This window comes from Muscardinus avellanarius (assembly GCF_963383645.1).
Source record: "Muscardinus avellanarius genome assembly, chromosome: 4".
Lineage (NCBI taxonomy): Eukaryota > Metazoa > Chordata > Mammalia > Rodentia > Gliridae > Muscardinus > Muscardinus avellanarius.
In genome coordinates, this window is record NC_137789.1 from 103,341,273 (window position 1) to 103,360,766 (window position 19,494).

A 19,494-nucleotide genomic window follows, 5' to 3' on the forward strand; every position below is an offset into this window, starting at 1 on the left:
TGCATTTCCCCAGAATGAATCCCTCTGCCCTTAAATTGCCAGTATGGAGCATCTATTGTAAACAATGGATGTGCCTTAAGTGGCTGCTCACCTCCAAGGACTGGCTGTGCTCTGGATGCCCTGGCAATGTTATCTGTGCCTCAGAAAACCAATTGCTTCATATCTGCCAGCATTTACACCTTGGTCAATAATGGCCTTTCCCATAGCTATCAACTAGGAACTTGGAATTAAGGGATACAGGAAGGATAGAATTAAAATTCAGATTTTCAAAAAGATTTTAAACAAAATAAACCCAGGGAAAAAAGAGAAGAGGTGGGGGTGGCTCAGCAGTCTCTGGGTGCTCCAGACAGAAGCCCTTGCCACAGAGGCCTCTCTGTGGGCTGCAGTTCCTTTTCCTTCAGGGAGGGGCATGGGGCCCATTCCAAAGCACCTAGAATATAGTCGGGAAGGGGCTCTCACCACACGGGAGGCACAGGTGGAAATACAAAAATAGAAACTTTGTCTCTGAGATTTCATAAATAATTGGGTGGCAGGGCCACAGACGAGGAGAGGCAGAGCTAGAGCTTGTTCTCTTCAAAGAGGATCTGCGCGTACACGGTGCTGCTGGGCGCACCCTTGGCAGCCTGGTGGGGCTTGATCAGCTCCAACTCGGCGTAGGTCAGGTTTTCCTCCGCAATCTTTGGCTGTAAAAACAAGAACAACACAATTGTAACTGACCACGGGCTGTTCCGCAGCACACATTCATTCACCGCGAGTGTGTTTTCATAGCCTTGGGTTGGGGAGGACATCAAGGCAAAGGTAGATGCAGAAATAAAGAAAGGATACATGAACCCAGTAATGTAATTAATAAGAGAGATCTCGTTATCGTATACAGACTGCTATGTCCTGCAAAGAAATGCTGAAATTTGTGTTCAAGTTCCACTCACAAAAAGCAGTCAGACATTAGGCTACAAAGAAAATGTTAGCTGGGCACAGTGGCATACAGCTGTAATCTCAGTCCCTGGGAGACTGAGACAGGAGGATCACAGGTTCAAAACTAGCCTCAGCAACTTAATAAGACTCTCGGCAACCTAGTGAGACACTGTTTGAAAACAAAACAAAACAAAACAAAAAATATTTTAAAAGAACTGGGGAGTTGTCTAAAGGGGTTGAAATCAGAGAACTACAGTAACATATGCATATCCATGTTCATAGCAGCACAATTCGTAATAGCCAAAATATGGAACCAACCTAGGTCTCCATCAACAGATGGATGGATTGCAAAATTATAGGAATTGCACACAATGGAATTCTATTCAGCTATAAAGAAGAACAAAATCATGTCATTCGCAAGAAGATGGAAAGACCTGGAGAACACTATGTTAAGTGAGATCAGCCAAGCACAGAAAGAGAAGGGACATATGTTTTCTTTAATACGCCCAAATTAGGGATTATTAGAAATACCAGAGGGACTCCAGATAATGGAGGGAAAACCTCAGCAAAGCTAAAATGAAAGGATAAGAGAGGAAGAAGGCTGAGGTTAATTAATGGGGGGGCTACATCCGAATATGTGTAAAAGTATGAATGCAGCATGGTTAACCTGGACACTCATTGTTGGGAGAGGAGGAAGGAGAAGCGGGTGGGGGGGAGAGGGCACCAAGCACAGTCTAAATGTGTACCATTTTTAATATGTTCCACATAAAAATAAAAAAAAATTAAAAAATAAAAATAAATAAAGAACTGGGATATAGCTCAGAGGTAGAATGCCTGTGGGTTCAATCCCCAGTAAAACACACACACACACACACACACACACACACACACACACACACTCTAAAAAGTAAAAACATAATAGTTTCTGTTTAAAAGGGAAATATAAAGTTGAAGGCAGAAACACCTTCCTAGAAGTTAAAAAACCTAGAAATATTAAAACTTATATAAGGCTAAACTCATAGGCTTAAATACTTAAGTCAAACAGCCTGCACAGGACAAAGCACAGGCCACGAGCCTTGTGAACTTGTTCTTATCACACCAGACCTCACTGGGAAGTGTAACTGCAACGTGCTAATAAAATGATTAAATTTTTAAGAAAATAATAGAAAAAATGCAAAATACCGAAAAGAACAGCAAAGGAAAAAAATAGATAAAAACAAAACCAGACTGCATGAATAAGGAAACAGATGAATAATAGAATCCTTAAAAGCTGGTGCCTGGAAAATACCAATGAAACAAGTAACTGAAAAATAAATTAATCAATATAAAGAGGAAAAAGTACAAATTAATAAACTAGGTAATGAGGAAAGGAATGAAATATAGATGAAGGAAACTTTTCCAAATTTTTTTTTTCCAGTACTGGGGATGCAACCCAGGGGCATTCTACCTCTGAGCAACATCCCCAGCCCTAATTTTTTATTCTTTTTATTTTTGAAACAGAATCTCACTGAGTTGAAAGGGGCCTCACTAAGTAGCTGAGGCTGTCTACGAACCGTGATCCCCCAGTCTCTGCCTCCCGAATGCTGGGATTACAAGCCTGCGCCATGACGCCCAGCAACTTTTCCAAATTTTATGTGGCTATTTTGTTCAAGTTTTTGGAAAAGTTTTTGAAATCAGGGTGAGATGATAATGTTCCAAAAAATATAAATGAAAAATGTTAACTCCAGGAACTCTGAATATAATACTTACCACTAAAAATAAATTAAAAAGAGAGGAAGGAAAGAAAGAAGAAAGGATTATCTCTCAACAGTACCAAACTAGCAGTTTTTAAGGGAAATTTCTAAAAAAATTTTTTAGAAAACAGATAATTTCAATGTAATTAAGCTTATGAATGGACATAGGAATAGAAAGACAAATTCACATAGTTTAGGATGATATCTTAAATAGTTAAGCAATCTTAAATATTATTTAGGATAGTTATTATTATCCTAAATAATAATGATATACTAAATAATTATCCAATGCAATTAAGAGGATAAAGGGACATAAGAAAGAAAAGAAAACTTCACATATTTTAGGATGATAGTTTCTTAACATAAATTTTAAGTCAAATTTATTCAGATAGAATGAAGAAATGCATTGAAAGATGGATAATTATATTCAAGTTGATTCTATTCTAAGGAATGCAAACATAATTCATTGCCAGAAAAGTCTATTAATGCAATCCATAATAGTAAAAGATCAAAAGAGAACAATATATAATTATCTGTACAGATACTAGAAAGGCATTTAATAAAAATTGTTAAACATTCTTGCTAAATTTTTTAATAAAGTAAGCACAGACCTATATTTTAATATAATTAAGAAACATTATTAAAATAAAAAATAATTGGTGACCCACCTCTACTGATATTAAAAATAAAAAGCTAGACCAATTTAAATACTGTGATACTTGCAGATGAATGAACATATATACCAATGGGACTGGTGAGAAAGTCCAGAAATTAGCCTAAATGTTATTAGCCAGGCATAGTGGTACACACCTGGCATTTCAGTACTTGGAAGGTTGAGACAGGAGAATCCCAAGTTCAAGGACAGCCTCAGCAGTATAGCTAGATTCTCAGCAACCTAGTAAAATGCTGTTCCCAAAAAAAGAAACAACAAAAATATTTTTTAAAGGGGCTGGGAGTGTTGCTCAGAGGTAGAATATCCCTGGTTCAATCCCTAATACCATATAAAATATATACATTATTAAAAAAAAATCTCTTGGGATACTTGAGCAGCCACTTGAGAAAAAGATAAAGTCATAAGTCTTATCACTAACTCATTATTTACATTCAGAAAAAATTCAAATGAATTAAACATTTTAATGTGAAAAATAAGCCCATTAAAAATATTGGAAGATCCAGCATGGTGGCACGTGCTTTTAATCCCAACATTTTGGAGGCTGAGACAGGAAGCTCTTGGTTCGCGGTCAGTCTCATCTACTTAGTGAGGCCCTTTGCAACTCAGTGATGCCCTGTTTCAGAATAAAGAATAAAAAATAGGGCTGGAGGTGTAGCTTGGAGGCAGAATGCCCCTGGGTTCCAGCCCCAGTACCGCAAATATATATATATATATATGTATATATCCAGTGGTGGTGCAGTCCTATAATCCCAGTATTAGGAGACTGCAATTTGGCAAAATCCCCAGTAACTTATCAAGACTCTGTTTCAAAGTAATAAATAAAAAGGACTGGGGGTGTTGCTCCGAGGTAATGCCTCTACTTTCAATCTCCAGTAGCAAAAAAAAAAAAAAAAAAAAAGGAAAGAAAAAGTTGGAAAAATGTGTGAATAATTTTCAAACAATAATCTCAATAGTATGGAAGCAATAGAAAATCTAGGGACAACAGAAAAATGATGTACATTTTCATGATATACGTGGCAAGACACTCTCCAAATAAAGTCAAAAGACAATTGGGAAAAACATTCGCAGCCTACACCAAAGGGGCTTACAAGTCAACAGAGAGAATCTACTTGGAAAATAATCAAGGGATAATAGGAATCACCAGACTGCAGGAAAGGAAACAAAAGTGGGCTTGCACACAGAATGAGACGCAACCTTATCCATCTAAATCTTGATTTAAAGACACCCACGATGTTTTGTCTTTCAAGTTGCCAAATGCAGAAGAATTTTAAACATTTGCCCCCCAAAATGACAGGTTCTCTCATATATTGTCGGTGGGAATGTTTCTTGGGGAACAAGCGAAAACCTGAAACCACTTAAGTGGGCACCAATAGGAGCGTAGGGCGTTCATATAATGGAATGCACTGTGTAACCTAAGAAGATCAATGCACGGTGTATCTCATCATCATTGTAAATACATGTGTATGCATGTATGTGAGCAAATATGTGTATATACATCCTAGATCTCTAGAAAACCGTAGGACCACTGGAAACTACAAATGGAGAATTTATCAACCATGGCTTCTCCTAGGGAAGTACACTGGACAGTGGGAGAGAGATTCATGTTTTATGTTGTATGTTGGTTAAAACCTTTTGGGTTTGGTTGTAGGTGTATGTATTTAGACAATTAATTTTGGGTTATTTTGGTGGTACTGGGGTTCATGGAAGCCCTTCTACCTCCGGGCTACTCTCCCAGACCTATTTTTTATATTTTTATTTGGAAACAGGGTCTCTTAAGCCAGCACGGCTGGCTTCGAACCTGCACGATCCTCCTGTCTCCGCCTCCCAAGTGTGGAGATTACAAGTGTGCACCACCACACCCGGTGACAATTAATTAATTTTAATTCACAATTAGAAAATAATTTTGAATTAATTTTCATTCACAATTAGAAAATAAATGTGGTTACTAATTTTCAATTAAGGTTTGCTCTCTAAAATTAGGCATCAGACTCAAGGTATTTTGGCTTGAGGTTTTGGCTTTAGTTTATAGTCATTATTTTTATTTTTGTCTTTTTTTAAAAAATATTTTGTCCCAGGCTACCTTTCCTTCCATTGATGTTTCAGTGGAAAATTTAAGTGCCTTCCATGGAGAAGTAGCTTACAGAAAACATTTTGGCATATCAGAAAGACTGGGTAAGACTAGAAAGCTGGTATTCAAGCCAGGCGCTGGCTTAGTTATCTCATGGAAATTCAGGACAAGTAAACTATTTACATTCTACTTACATTTCTTGAAAACCATGCCAAAGCTGAAAGCCTCTTTTCTTCTAAGATGAATCAGTGTATCAGGATGGGAAGCAAGAGGCAGAGAGAGAGTAAAAAGAACTCCTTAAAGCCTCACCCTCTGGTCCGGGTCATCACCAGGCAACTGCATACATTTTCTTGCCATTTTTCAAGTTCTAAGTTAAGAACCTTTATGGAGCTGAGTCTCTGCTTGTCTCTTGACACTAAGAGTCTTTATATTGCTTCTTAGTTGTTCCTATCTTACAGGCCAGCAAAAACCCTGTTTACATTTCTGCCTTTCTGTTTAATTACATTTCATACTTAATGATTCTGTTTAGAAATGCCATGTGTTCTCAAATAAGCACTCAAAACCCAACTCATGTAAATTTTAGAACCAAGATTTATGAAATCATATTGTCCAGGTGTTTTATTACATTACCTTGAAATTGCATTGTTTTCTAGTGTAGATTATCTGTTTATTCTTAAGTTATTTTATTATGTTTGGATATGAAAAATAACACTAGTGTTCTCAATACAGGTCACCAGGCTGGTGTGGCTGATGTGTTGTTTTCATACATTTTTATGATGTTCCTATAGTAAGCATAATTTAATAAAGCCAAAGCACACTAAATAAATAATTGCATCTAGAAAAGCAATAAAAACAAATAAAATTAGCACTTTCATAAGTGGGAAAGGTACTTCAATTACTGCTACAAGCAGCAACCCACCATAAAGTGTGCGCAATCATTTCCCTTATGCATATTTCTGAAATATAATAATTTGATTGAAGCTATGAGGCAGCAACGGGAGGCTCAGGCTAGTGAAGGGAACACACTTTCCAAAGGAAAATGCATTATACCAGTCCTTGGCATCTTTAAAGAACCGATTGTTTTTCTGGCAGGCACACTTGGCCAGCACCATCAACCATGTACTTAATTACATTTCCAGCGTGTTTAACTGGAAGGAGATTCCGAGTGGCCAACAGAGAAACAAATGAATATTCTTCACGAGGCTACCTTTCTTCACATGGACGTTTCCATGGGAGACAGAGGTGTGTCTGAGAAGTAACTGAGAGAAAAACTTAGGGCACATAAGTAAGATGAAGTATTACTAGACAATTGTTAGCAAACCAGGAGCCAGGAAGAGTGTGTAATGGTTAAGCAGGTGGTAGCAATGTAATGGTTAAGCAGAGCCAGGTGAGGACCTGCTGTAGGACCCACCTGTGCTCATTCTGATTAGACAAATTAAATTTGCTTTTAAAGCTAAGAAATCATTCCCAGTGTTTATTGGCATTCCAGAACTGAAGAGCAGCAATCAGGTCTCTGAAGACGAATCGAGAAGAACTTTGCTAATCCCCTATGAACTGCTGACCCTTACAGCGGCCCTCTTCCAGCCCCCTTCCTACTCTACGGGTGCAGGAGAGATAGAAGTACAGTCAGTCTTCTATATCCATAAATTTCCCAACTGTGAATCTACCGATTGTGAATAGAAAGCATTTGGGGGAAAATATCTCATCTGTATTGAACATGTAGGCCCTTTTCCAGTATAATATCTATTTATATAGTACTTAAACTATTTCAAGTTCAACAAATTATCTTAAGTAACCTAAAGATGATTTTAAGGATATGGGAGGATATGCACAGGTAATATGCAAATGCCATATATAAGAGACTTGAGCATTTATGACTTTTTATATCTGTGAGGGGCCCTTGGAGCCAATCCCCCAGAGAATTAGAGGAATGACCGTGTATGGCGCTTCAGCGCTTAGAGTGTAAACTTAAATAATGTTGACCTGACTGTTCACAATTACTCATTTGTATAACATTAGACCCCACTAAAAGCATAAAGGGATATTCAGTTCACAGACCTCAGACCTGAGGGCCATTTATATCCAGAGGATTTCCTAGTTTCTGGAAAATAGGTAGATGATGCAGACAAATTGCTGAGAAGTCCTGGTAGGGCCCCTTAGAAAAAGGCCTAGAACTTTCCACATACATGACGGTTTCGTTTTATTTCCTTTTTCCTTTCACTCAGCCTCCAGAGACTCCTGGGCAGATTCTCTTTTTTTCTCTCAATTAAGGCCTGGTATTCATTGTGTATTTGATCCTCTGTATGTGATTCCAGGAATCCACAGATACCAACATCTAACAGAGCTCCACATCCTTTATATAATATGGTAAAGGATTTGCATAGAATCTATGCATACATCCTCTAGGTACTTTAAATCATCTCTGAATTACTTATAAAACCTAATACAGTATAAATTCTATGTAAATAGTTGTTGTACAGTATTGTCTAAGGAATAATGCCAAGAAAAAAATTCTGTATGTGTTCCCTATAGATGCAATTTTTTTCCAGATGCTTTCAATCTATGGTTGCTGAATTCACAACTACAGAACCCACACGTACAGAGGTCCAGCTGTGTTCACGATCGGTATTTCCTATGTACTCAATGCTTGTCTTATGATGTTAGATTTAGAATGTTCCCCAGAGCTGGGCATGGTGGTACACGCTTGTAATCCCAGCCCTTGGGAGGCTGAAACAGGAGGATCACAGGTTTGCGGCCAGCCTTAGCTACTTAGTGAGGCCTTCTGCAACAAATAAAGAATTAAAAAATAGGGCAGGGGGTGTAGCTCGGAGGTAGAATGCCCCTGGGTTCCATTCCTCAGTACCACACACACACACACACACACACACACACACACACACAGAATATTCCCCAGATCTCACAAGGCAGCCATGTTCAATGGGGGTTAGATGAGGCAGCCATGCTGGAGGTGGGGCTTGGTTGCTGAGGAGGAATCCTGGGGTGTAGCTTTGGAGAATATATATATATATATATATATATATATATATATATATATATATATCCCTTCCCCCCCCTCTCCTTCCAGGATGTGACTGAAATCTCCAGAACTATGAGTACATAAGTCCTCTTTCCTCTAAATTGTGGTCATCTGGTATTTTGGGTCACAGCAGCGAGTAGTTGACTGAAACATGCCTGTATCTTTAATCTCACTTTCACATATTTTCTAGCAATCATGGAGAACTATGAGCAAGAGAAGACAGAGGGTCAGAGACAGACAAATGTCAGTGAATCGGAGGAACATTTGCTGAAATAAGTGTCCTGCTCTCAGCTGAATGACAGTGTTCTTGGACAGGAGGTAGGGCGCAGTGCTTTGGTATCTGTGTAGCTACAGGGAGAATCTGGACCTCTGTCAGGTCAGTTGTGTGGCCTGGGGCTGTTCCATGGTCGATGAACAGCAACGATGCACAGAGTTGAGGATTTAGATGAGACACATGTGAACTCTTGGACAAAGAATCTGCCCATAGGAGTCACTAAATGTGCATGCTGAAGAAATCATAGTTTTAAGTTTCAGTGCATTGTCTTCCTGCTAGAGAGTAACCAAAATAGTCTCCATTTGTGCATTAGGAAGAACTATGTGAGCTAAGCAGCCTTGGATCGCTCTTGACTATAAGGAATAGATTCTACAAAATTAGTTGTTAGGGACTAAATTATGTTCGCCCCCTCCCCCAATTCCTATGTGTAAGTCCTAAAGCCCCGTACTCAAAATGGGGATGGAGATGGAGTCTTTAAAATGGTAGTAAAATTAGGATGAGATCATTAGCATGGGCATCTTGAGACCCCTGAAAATATCAAGGTCAATTCTAAGGATGTACAGTTGCCTGTGTAAGCTGCTGGGCATTCATCCGTCTGAAATTTCCAAGTTGTTTCTGTTTACCAATACCCTTGGCATGAAAGTCCCTCTTTCCCCATGGCAAGATGGATTCTCTACCTCTCCAAAACCCAACCAGGCCTCTGAGTGACCTCCTAACATGCTCCATGCACCAACCTGTGTGATGTTCTCTAGCACTACACTGGGAGATGCTGGAACCCTTCCTGGCCAAGGAGTAAAGAGATTTTATAGTCAATTGTAATAAATAAATATGTTTATATAAATAAAACCCGAGGACATGCTAAGTCTGACATGTTCTCAAAGGTGTGCAGGCACATACACATACACACGTACGCGTACACACACACACACACACACACACACACACACAGAAACCACATGTGTGCAAACTCAGCCCTACTCACACCTCCTGCTATGTCTCCTAGTCACATAAAGGAATTTTTTTTTAATGAACGACGGGGAGTAAAATTGACTTGTTAAGTGTAGAGTCCATGAACTGTGGCATGTGTATAGACTTCTGTAACCATGGCCACCATTGGGATGTGGCCATGACCCTCCCCTATTCCACTCTCTGTCACCTTCTGCCCCACTCTCTGACCACTGCAGATTTGTTTTCTATCACCATGATTTGATCTTTTAGTGCCACAAAAAAAGAAATTATATAGTATGTAATGTTTTAGAACTGTTTTTTTTTTAATTCCACATAATTCCCTCAAAGATCCACTCAAGTTGCTGTATAAATAGCGTGCCTTCTTATTGTTGAGAATGTCAGGGTGTCCTATGTACTACAGTTAGCACATGCATTCCCCTACTGAAGAGGAACTGGATTCTTTCTAATTTGGGGTGGTTACAAATAGTCTTGTCATAAAATTCATGCAGAGGTTTTTATGTGATGTTTTCAGCTTTTCTAGAGTAAATATCCCAGAGTGGGAATCTGGGCCCATATGGCAAGTGCATATTGAACCTTATAAAAAACAGCCAGCTGGATGCGGTGGCGCACACTTGTAATCCCAGTACTTGGGAGGCTGAGACAGGAGGATCCAGGTTCTTGGACAGCCTCAGCTACTTAGTGAGGCCCTGTTTCAGAATAAAGAATAAAAAGTAGGGCTGGAGGTATAGCTTGGAGGTAGAATGCCCCTGGGTTCAACCCCCAGAACCACACAAGAAAGAAACAGCTAGATGGCTTGTAAAGAGTATTTACTCTGCCCTTCCTGCTCATAACCTATGACAGTCTCAATTGCTCTGCATCCTTGTCAGCACTTACATTTTCTTTTAGCCACTGTAGTTGGTCTTTGTGGCACAGTAATCACCCGCCATGAGGAACCAAGTGATCCTAAATTTCAATTCAAGGGCTTGTTGATGACTGCTAGACCAGATTAAATCCTCATATAGTACAGCTTCCCCTCAGATAACTTAGGAAAGGATTATTATGAGACCAGATCTCCAGTGCATTGGTGAGGTCTCCTGGCTCTAGGCGTAACAAGGTGAGCGTGCAAAAGTTACAGCTCCAGATGGCCTTTCTGGTTTCCCCCATCATCCTGTCCCACCAGAGGTGAGGCACTGTACCCACAGATGACAGCTCTGGCTATATCTCCCACCTGTAATTTAAGCCTCCCCCCACCCCAGTTTTAGGGCAATGGTTACAGATAATCTATCCATGGGGAAGGAATAACTTGATTTAGCTGACACTGGAAAAACCGAACTTAAGGGATTAAAAGATCATCCATCTCTTTGGAACACATCCTACTTCAAACTCTTAACGAGCAGTTTCGGAGTATTTCATTTTGTGTGTGTGTGTGTTTCCATGATTCCAGCAGAAAATTCACATTCCTGCAGGAGAGGGGAGGGACTTAGCACCCTCTCTGCATACTCCTGAGAAGCAATAGTTTTCATGGGAATCACAGTTGGATGTGCGAGTTAAGTTTGAAGAAATAAAAGAAAAATGCAATTACAGCACTGCAAGTTCCCCGATGTCGAAAGTTCAATTGGATGATACCATTATCCCGGCAACAGATCGATAGTCAGGACACGGATGTGGATGCTAACGTCACCTTAGAGCTAAAACACGGGGCTGCAGTTCTACAGAGCTGCACTCTCAGGAATCTGTTTACCCAAGAGAGGAGGAGAATTGTTAGGAGCAGACTTCCTCTTCGCCCTTCAAGATAAGTGCTCATTTTTTATTCAACAGAGAGGTAACTGGTAAAAACAAACTCTCCCAATCAACAGCCCTTGCATATGCAACCATGGCCGGCAGGAGCTCTATGCTGGAGGGGTCTTTCTCCATAAGTCCAAGCTCAGGAAAGAAAAGTACGAGGCGGTCCCCATGGGTCTTACTGGAATCAACGTGCCTTGGATATGGACTTGCTTACTGGCATACTTACTTGCATTTTAAAATATTATGCAAACAGAATGTAGAGTTTTCTAATGTGCATGTTAAATAAAAATAAAGAATTCAAACCCAAAACAGAAATCCCTGCTTGGACGTGAGTGCCCAGCAGCAACCAGGCAAGCCACACAGGTAACAGTGGTCCCTCCCTCAGAAGCAGCCTGAGAGCCCAACAGGGAAAACAATTAAGGGTCCTGGGCACAAACCACATGAGGGGGAAGAGGCTCATCTCGGCAGGCAGCATGCAGTGCAGTGAGAGGGGTCCATCCTCATTGGAGACCTGGCTTGGTATGATGGACAGAGTGCCTGAGGCCACAGCGTTCTGCTGGCAGACATGCAGAGGGAGCGGCCAACAACTGCAAAGGCGCTGGCATGGGGGTTGGGAGAATCCGGCTGGAAAGTCTTCAGATGACCCTGCGTGTCTTTCCTCAGCCTCCCTCCTCCCGAAGACACCTGCCTCCAACGGGGCAGATGTATCTCTGACTGACAATGGGATGGAGGTGACCATGGTGCAGGCTCTGCTTTGGTCAGTCTGCATGTGAGTTGGCAATGGAAACCTAGCTGGAGGTGTTTGCTGGCTAGGTGAGATTATGTGGTGGAGTGTCAGACAGAGTAGAACTGGAGAAATTTAGTTTTTTTTTCTTAAGTAACTACCAAGAAGAGCCAATTGCCAGGTGTGCTCTCACCAGCTCCAAGGAGCACAGATCACTGGTCCACTAGGATCTCTGGCTCTAGAGAGAGAATCTGCAAAATTCTCAGGCACCACCTCAGCTGATAGAGCCAGAGGTCGCAGTGACCCCGTGCCTTCAGAGACAAGGGCTGGAATCCAGTGGCACTCTAGCATGTAAGCATGACTGTTGAATTAGGGGTACTTTGACAATCCAAGCTAACGTCCCAAGACACAGGGGACCCAGGCACAAAGCACCTCACCATCTGTAAAGCCTTGGGATTATATCAGCCTAGATTCCCACCTCCATCTCACCTGTTTGTGGCTACACAGTGACTAATGACCAATCACCCAATGGGTTCTAGGACTATACAAGCGGATAAAAGACCTGGATCTCAGAAAAGGAGCCCTGGATGGAGAAGAAGATTCTGGAGATGAAGATCCAGGTCCATTGGCCCCGTGGGTTGGAGGAACCACCAGGAAGTTCTGAGCAGAACTGATTCACATCATGCTCCTGAGTCCAGAGACCTCAACAGATGTTGAGCAAAGCTCATTCTCAGATTAAATTCAACATGACAGGAAGTCACATGCTCCAGGTAACTGCTCTTGGGATAGAGATGACGGCCAGAATCTGCCACACCACATGCAGAAAAGCCCAGGGCTAAGCTTACTGGTTTAAGGTTTTACAAGTCACCAGACAGATGTATACCTCTAGATTTCACCAATGCACGTTTTGCAGGCAAAAATGAGATTACGGATAATGGATTTGGAGAGGGCCCTGACACATGAACCTTTTCAGAGTTACATAGCGACCGCTGCATGATCTAATAGTCATTCATTTCCTCTTCCCTCTGGACCACGGATATATGACCTCTCAGCTGCTTTCCAAAAGTACTTTTACTGGCAGTATGGTTCAAGACGATGTTTTTTGCTTAGAGAGAGAGTGGTTTTATCCACCTCAACAAAGCAATGTACTTTGAGGATCTGCAGTCTTCAATATTCCCAGTCTTCTAACCACCTGAAACTTTTATTTATTTATTTATTTATTTATTTATTTATTTATTTATTGCACTGGGGATTGAACTCAGCGACATTCTCCCTTTGAGCAACACCCCCAGCCCAATTTTTATTTCTTATTTGAAAACAAGGTCTCACTAGATGGAGGAGAGTCTCACTACTTGCTGAAGCTGTCCTCAAAACTGCGATCCTCCTGTCTCAGCCTCCCAAGTATGGGATTACAGAGGTGTGCCATCATACGAAGCTTGCCTGCAACTTTCAACACTCTTCTCAGCTTGTTGAGTGTGTCTGGCGGTGCCTAGAGCATGTCCTCAGAGACAGAAGCGCTCTTTACAAGCTGTGTGACCTTGGACAAAGTACTTGACCTCCCTCCTTGTGCCTCATTTCCTCATCTACAATGTAGAGCTCATAATAGTACCTTTCCTGCAGTGTTATTTTGAGAATGAAGTGCATTAATGCATGTAATGTACTTAGAGAAGAACCATAAGCATATAGTAAATGCAATATAAGTGTTCTGTTATCATTACTATTGCTATTATTTTTATTATAGATTATGAACAAGTATTATCTTAATGATTGGTCCTTTGAAATATTTAGAGGCCGATAAAGAGGACACTCAGAAATATCTTGGAAAATAGTATGTGCTAGGAGCTGATGGATGCCCCTGGGCCTCAGGCCAGAGCCAAATAAATCCAGTGATTTGTTTTGTTTTTCTTTTTTTAATACTAGAAAAGAGCTTGGTGTGGTGGTGCATGCCTATAATTTCAGCACTTGAGAGGCTGAGATAGGAGAATTGCAGGTTCAGGGCCAGCCTTAGCATCTTAATAAGACCCTGTTTCAAAATAAAAAATAAAAATGGCTGGAGTAGTAGTTTTGAGGTATGTTCCTGGGTTCAACCCACAGTATTACATACACACACAAAAATGTAGTAAGAAAGAAGATTTTTCTAAATGATAAGCTAACTACACCCATCACTTAGCTGCAAAAATTTCCTACTGGTTTCTCATCATATGCAGAATGAGACTGATTCCTTACCAGGCAGGGTCTCAGGATGGTTAAAGATCCCATTCCTTCACAAGCTGATAGTCTACGCCCTTCCTCCTCGGCTCACACTGTGTGTCTCCCTTGCAGCCAAGGCTCCAGCCCCATTCGTTTCTCTGTGTTTCCTGGACACACCTGGTAGCATCCTTGATCAAGCCAAGCTCAGGGCCCTTGCCCATGCTGAGACGCCTGCCTGGAAGGTTCTTTCCTCACACTGAAGTTTGTCTGTCTCTTTTTCTTCATAACATAGCAGTGTTTAACAGATGAAAACAGGGATAAGCAGAAAAACTCCCAGCAGAGGAGGAGTCTCAAAAAGGGTTTCCTGCCTTGCTTCCTCTCTGCATTAAACTTCTTCTGCGCAGTGCGCTTCCCATCAACGCGCTCCCTCCCCACTCCATTGCCCGACTATCGCTCTCACAGTGTGCATGCAGGGCTCCTTGGCATTGGTTATCTTTTGTCTTCCTCCACCAGAATGTGACAAGAGTGCTTCATTCGTGTTTTATTAATTCAATAAATCCACCTGGATTAAAACATCCTTGTTTTGCACATGGAGACATGAAGGCAAAGAAAGGGTATGTGTGTCTGAGTCAACAGTTACACAGCAGTGTTAGTGCTAGAACTCAGCTCTACCACACCACCAAGCTCTGCACAGTTTACTGTTCAGATTTACTCAAGGCTGCATCCAATGGTGTGTGGGTAAATTCTGAGCAACAGGCTGAAAAGCACCTTTGATGTGTAGTGTTTACTGACTAATGTGTGTAAATGCCCTGCTTGTGAGTTTGGGATGAGATCTGTTCTCTCTAGCAGATGGCAATGAGTTCAAGCATGCTGCGGTCTGTGACCAGAGCTCCTAGAAAGATACCTGGTTCAGGTAATACCTGGCACATAGTAAGAATGCAATACCCATTTTTAAGTGAGTGAATGATAAAACACAGTGGAAGATAACCAGACTGATATTGTCATTTGAAACACTCCCATAGATATCCCTGACCTCGGGAATACATGGAGGGGATGTTCTCCCCAATTAACTCTCTTCAGTCCTGAGTGTCTCTTGGGGTCACATAATGACTCTACTTAGGAGGACACCTAGATTCTAGGAGCTGGAATCATAAAATATGCACACATCAGCCAATCATGATGATACATTCCTGCAATCCCAGTACTTGGTGGCTAGCAGCCAGCCTCAGAAACTTAGCAAGATTCTGTTTCAAAATAAAAACTAAGCCAGGCACGGTGACACATGCTTGTAATCCCAGCATTTGGGAGGCTGAGACAGGAGGATCGCAGTTCACGGACAGCCTCAGCTACTTAGTGAGGCCCTTTGCAACTCAGTGAGACTCTGTTTCAAAATAAAAAACAGGGTTGAGGTGTAGTTACAGTAGTTAGTACTGTAAAAAATTAAAAATATAAAAAAACAAATGAATCTGGAGGTGTAACTCAGAGATAGAGTACCGCTGGGTTCAATTCCCAGCACCACAAACAAAAATGGACATGGCTTTCAGGTCAGTTTAAAATATGGATAGATTATTGTTCAATTGATACACATAAATTGTTATCCTATTTCAGGGAGGGTACAAGGAAATGGTCATTACCACCCTTTGTTGATGGGAGAACACAGTAAGCAAGGCTTTTTTAATTGTGATGGTAAAATATTATAAAGATTGAAAATAAGGGCATATTTCCATATAACAACCCACTTTTAAAAATCTCTCCTACAGAAATACATTAAATAAAGTTGCCTGCAAAAATATATTTTCTGAGCATCCATCTAAATGTGAAAAATTAGAACAATCTACATAACTACAAGTTGCAGACTGATTAAAGAAATGACACATTACAGTCATTAAAAGGATGGGGTGGTTCTACTACATGCGATGGTGTAGAAAGACATGCCTGATGTGCTGTTAATGCAAAAACAATTCACTGTGTGAACACTACCATCATCTCAATTGTCATCACCATCACCACCATCATCACCACAGTACCACCACAACTGTTTTCATCACCCTCAGCACCATAATCACCATCACCATCATCATCATCACCGTCATCATCATCACAGTACCATCATCACCATCATGGTCATCATTAAGTAGCATCAGGTCATAGCCATGATGTAACGGGCACAAACCAAGAAGTGAAACCAAGTCTAAAATAGTAGCAGGAATGCCTGCCCATTTATTAAATTTATGTTGTATGTAATATAAGTGATAGACACATATAGACTGAGTTAATAATTTGTATTTTTCATCTTTCTATAAACACTTTCACCATAAATTCATGAGTCTGTGTCTTGGTGCCTTTAGGTTATCATATGTGTTTACTGACAATTTACAAACTTAGCTTTAAAAAGTTATAATAATAAACTATAATTTAATCAACCTAAGGGAGAAGAAACCCCTCAAATCTCCACAAATTTTGTTGTGAACTCAGAATTTCAAATAGAGATTTTCTTCCTGATACTTTGGATGCCTAGCTTGATGCTATAGATATGTCGATTTTTTTTTCATTCTTTCCAAAAATGACACTTCATTTCTAGTATTCTCCATTTGAGATTGAAAAAGTCTTTTAATAACAACTCTGAAGTACTCTGTGTTCAAAACTGAGGTTTTAAATGAAATAGACTTAAAAAATCAAATGTGAGCAGAAATGATATTGTTTCATGAGATTATAAAAATAAAAGAGAGTGAAAAACTTTTTAAAAAATTTCCCAGTAGTACAATGATCCCAGAAATGAAGTGCCCAATAAAGACAGCAAATCAGCCAAGCTGAGATGGAAAACAAGATACTGCTCCACAGGGAGGGACAGTCCCCAGAGACAGGCAGGGACAGGCCTGTCCTAGAGAGGAACCCAGGGCCCCCAGGAGCAGGACCGTTCACTATGGGGCAGGCCCTGCCAGACGTCTATCTCTCTGCCTCCTGTTCCCTCTGTCATGGAAACAGCCTTGTGCCCTATCCCCATAACTCCTCCTGTGCTGTCCATGAGTCCCCCAGTGACAAATGGGGAATAAATGGGCAGAAGACTGCCAGACGTCTATCTCTCTGCCTCCTGTTCCCTCTGTCATGGAAACAGCCTTGTGCCCTATCCCCATAACTCCTCCTGTGCTGTCCATGAGTCCCCCAGTGACAAATGGGGAATAAATGGGCAGAAGACTAGGAAGCCCATGTGGATGAAGTCAATGTCACAGTGACCAGGAGAAGCACTAAAGCCTGTGGTGCTCACCGTCCTTCTCAAACCATGAAGCCACACTACCCTTCCACAGGGTGGCAGCATCCTGGGTCTGCGGCACTGGTGTGTGGCCCCAGCTTCAATAATATCAGAGCCTCCCTAGCTTCTCCAGGCATCCAACACAGTGAAAGAGCGTCCTGCCTGGTCAGTTCTGTAGGAAACGCACAGCCTGTGTGGAGGTGACAACTCTGTGTCAGAGTGACCAGGCTCCCCGCTGGACAGTCTCCCTTCTACGTGATCTCCATCACAGCGCCTGTGTGTATGGACTGGGAAGCCCGGGAAACAAATGGCTCCTGTTTTTCTTGCTCTCCTCCCTTCCAAAGCTTCGGCATCCATTCTCCCTCCAGCCGACATACATAACTCCCCGTGACAATAATGGGATGTGCATGCGCACCAGGGGGAGCATAGAATTTTTATCTCTGTAAAAATGGTGCAAGCATGGTACAAGCAAAGTTTTTGTTTTTTTCCCAAGGCTTATACTTGGGCGATATATTGTGCATGTGGTTGTGGATTTTTTTCCCTCCTTTTTAATTTTAAATCGAGATTAGGAACATATTTTATGCAGGTTAATATATCCTTTTCATATAAAATTTAACCGAAACCAGCTCTAGCGCATTAACGACAACAAGAGAAATTCTCTGGCTTATTATAAACATTCTTCAAGAAACCTAAAATGCGTGTCCTCTGGAAATAATTTTGCTGGGATTTGGATTATTATTAAAATCCTCTGTGAATTCTATCACTGGTGTCTAATGTACCTCAAAGCCCTTTCCTGCAACTGATCACAGGAAAACTCTCTTTGGCTCTGGCAGCGCCTTCTCCATGATGAAAATGGGGCGGGGGAGGGGGAGGCTTCTTTCCAATACCAGGCAGCACAGAATAGAGAGTAGTCTCAGCCCTGGTTAACCAGTGCTTTCCACCTGGGCGGGGAATGGCAGGCCCCTCTGAGCTGTGATGAGTAACCGCTCCCTTGCTGTCCGTTTCTTGTGCTCTGACCTTTGGGTCTCATTGAGAGGAGAGAAGTTTATTAAGACTTTAAACTTGAGGCAATCCTGAGGGCAAGCAGGTTCCAGACACTAAGAATTCCCTATCGATGAGGGACCCTCGGAGACCACAGAGAGAGACTACATCTCACCATGGTGGAGATTGTACCATTTCAAATTCTCATGCTTAGTCTTTGTCTACTGATAAGGCAACCAGCCATTCTCCCGGGTAGACTGAATTCTTCTATTAAAATATAAGTAGAATTATCCCCAGATATCTGGGGCAGTAACTCTGAATCTTGACAATCTTGACCCAACGGAGGATGGCCACTTAGTTGAGCAGGATACTAAGACAATGCTTCTCCAACTTGAATGTTCATCAGCTTCACCTGGGATTTTGTGAAATTGCAGAAGAGGCTTCAGTAGGTCTGGGTCGAGGTCTGAGATTCTACTTCCCTAGCCATCTCCCAGGCAATGCCCTGGTCTCTGGACCACAGTGTGGGCAGAGGGGACCAAACACTCTAACCACAGATCCCTGACCTCAACCATTAATCTCTCCAAACTATCTGCAGAGTGTCTCCACACCCTGTCAGCTGAGAAAACACTGCCGATTCCAGGTTTCCCTGCTAAGGGCACTGCAATGAATAAAGCAGTTCTCACTGACATTAAACCAGTTCTCATGAAAATTTATAACACCTGGGCCTCTCCTAAAGAACATCTGTAATAGATTGAAAATAGGATGGATGAAAATAGTGCCAAGTTATGTATGTGAGGACTTGATGATCAGAATATATAAAGAACAACAAGTCAATAACTTCAACAATAACACACACACACACACACACACACACACACACACACACACACACACACCTGATTGAAAAATGAGCAAAGGA

At 41.3% G+C, this 19,494-nt stretch overlaps 1 protein-coding gene across 2 annotated transcripts in view; it reads right to left on the reverse strand.

Moving 5' to 3' along the window:
• Window positions 1–557: 557 nt before the first annotated feature.
• Window positions 558–19,494, reverse strand: part of VSTM4 (V-set and transmembrane domain containing 4) — a gene marked incomplete at both ends in the record, with an annotated part of 98,392 nt that continues 79,455 nt past the window's right edge. The window contains one exon of one of the 2 annotated variants that reach the window (XM_080694670.1): window positions 558–683. In XM_080694670.1, the coding sequence (XP_080550796.1) occupies window positions 558–683 (126 nt within the window). Of the gene's footprint in view, window positions 724–19,494 lie in introns of both variants that reach the window. The other variant, XM_080694669.1, reaches the window with a different exon arrangement.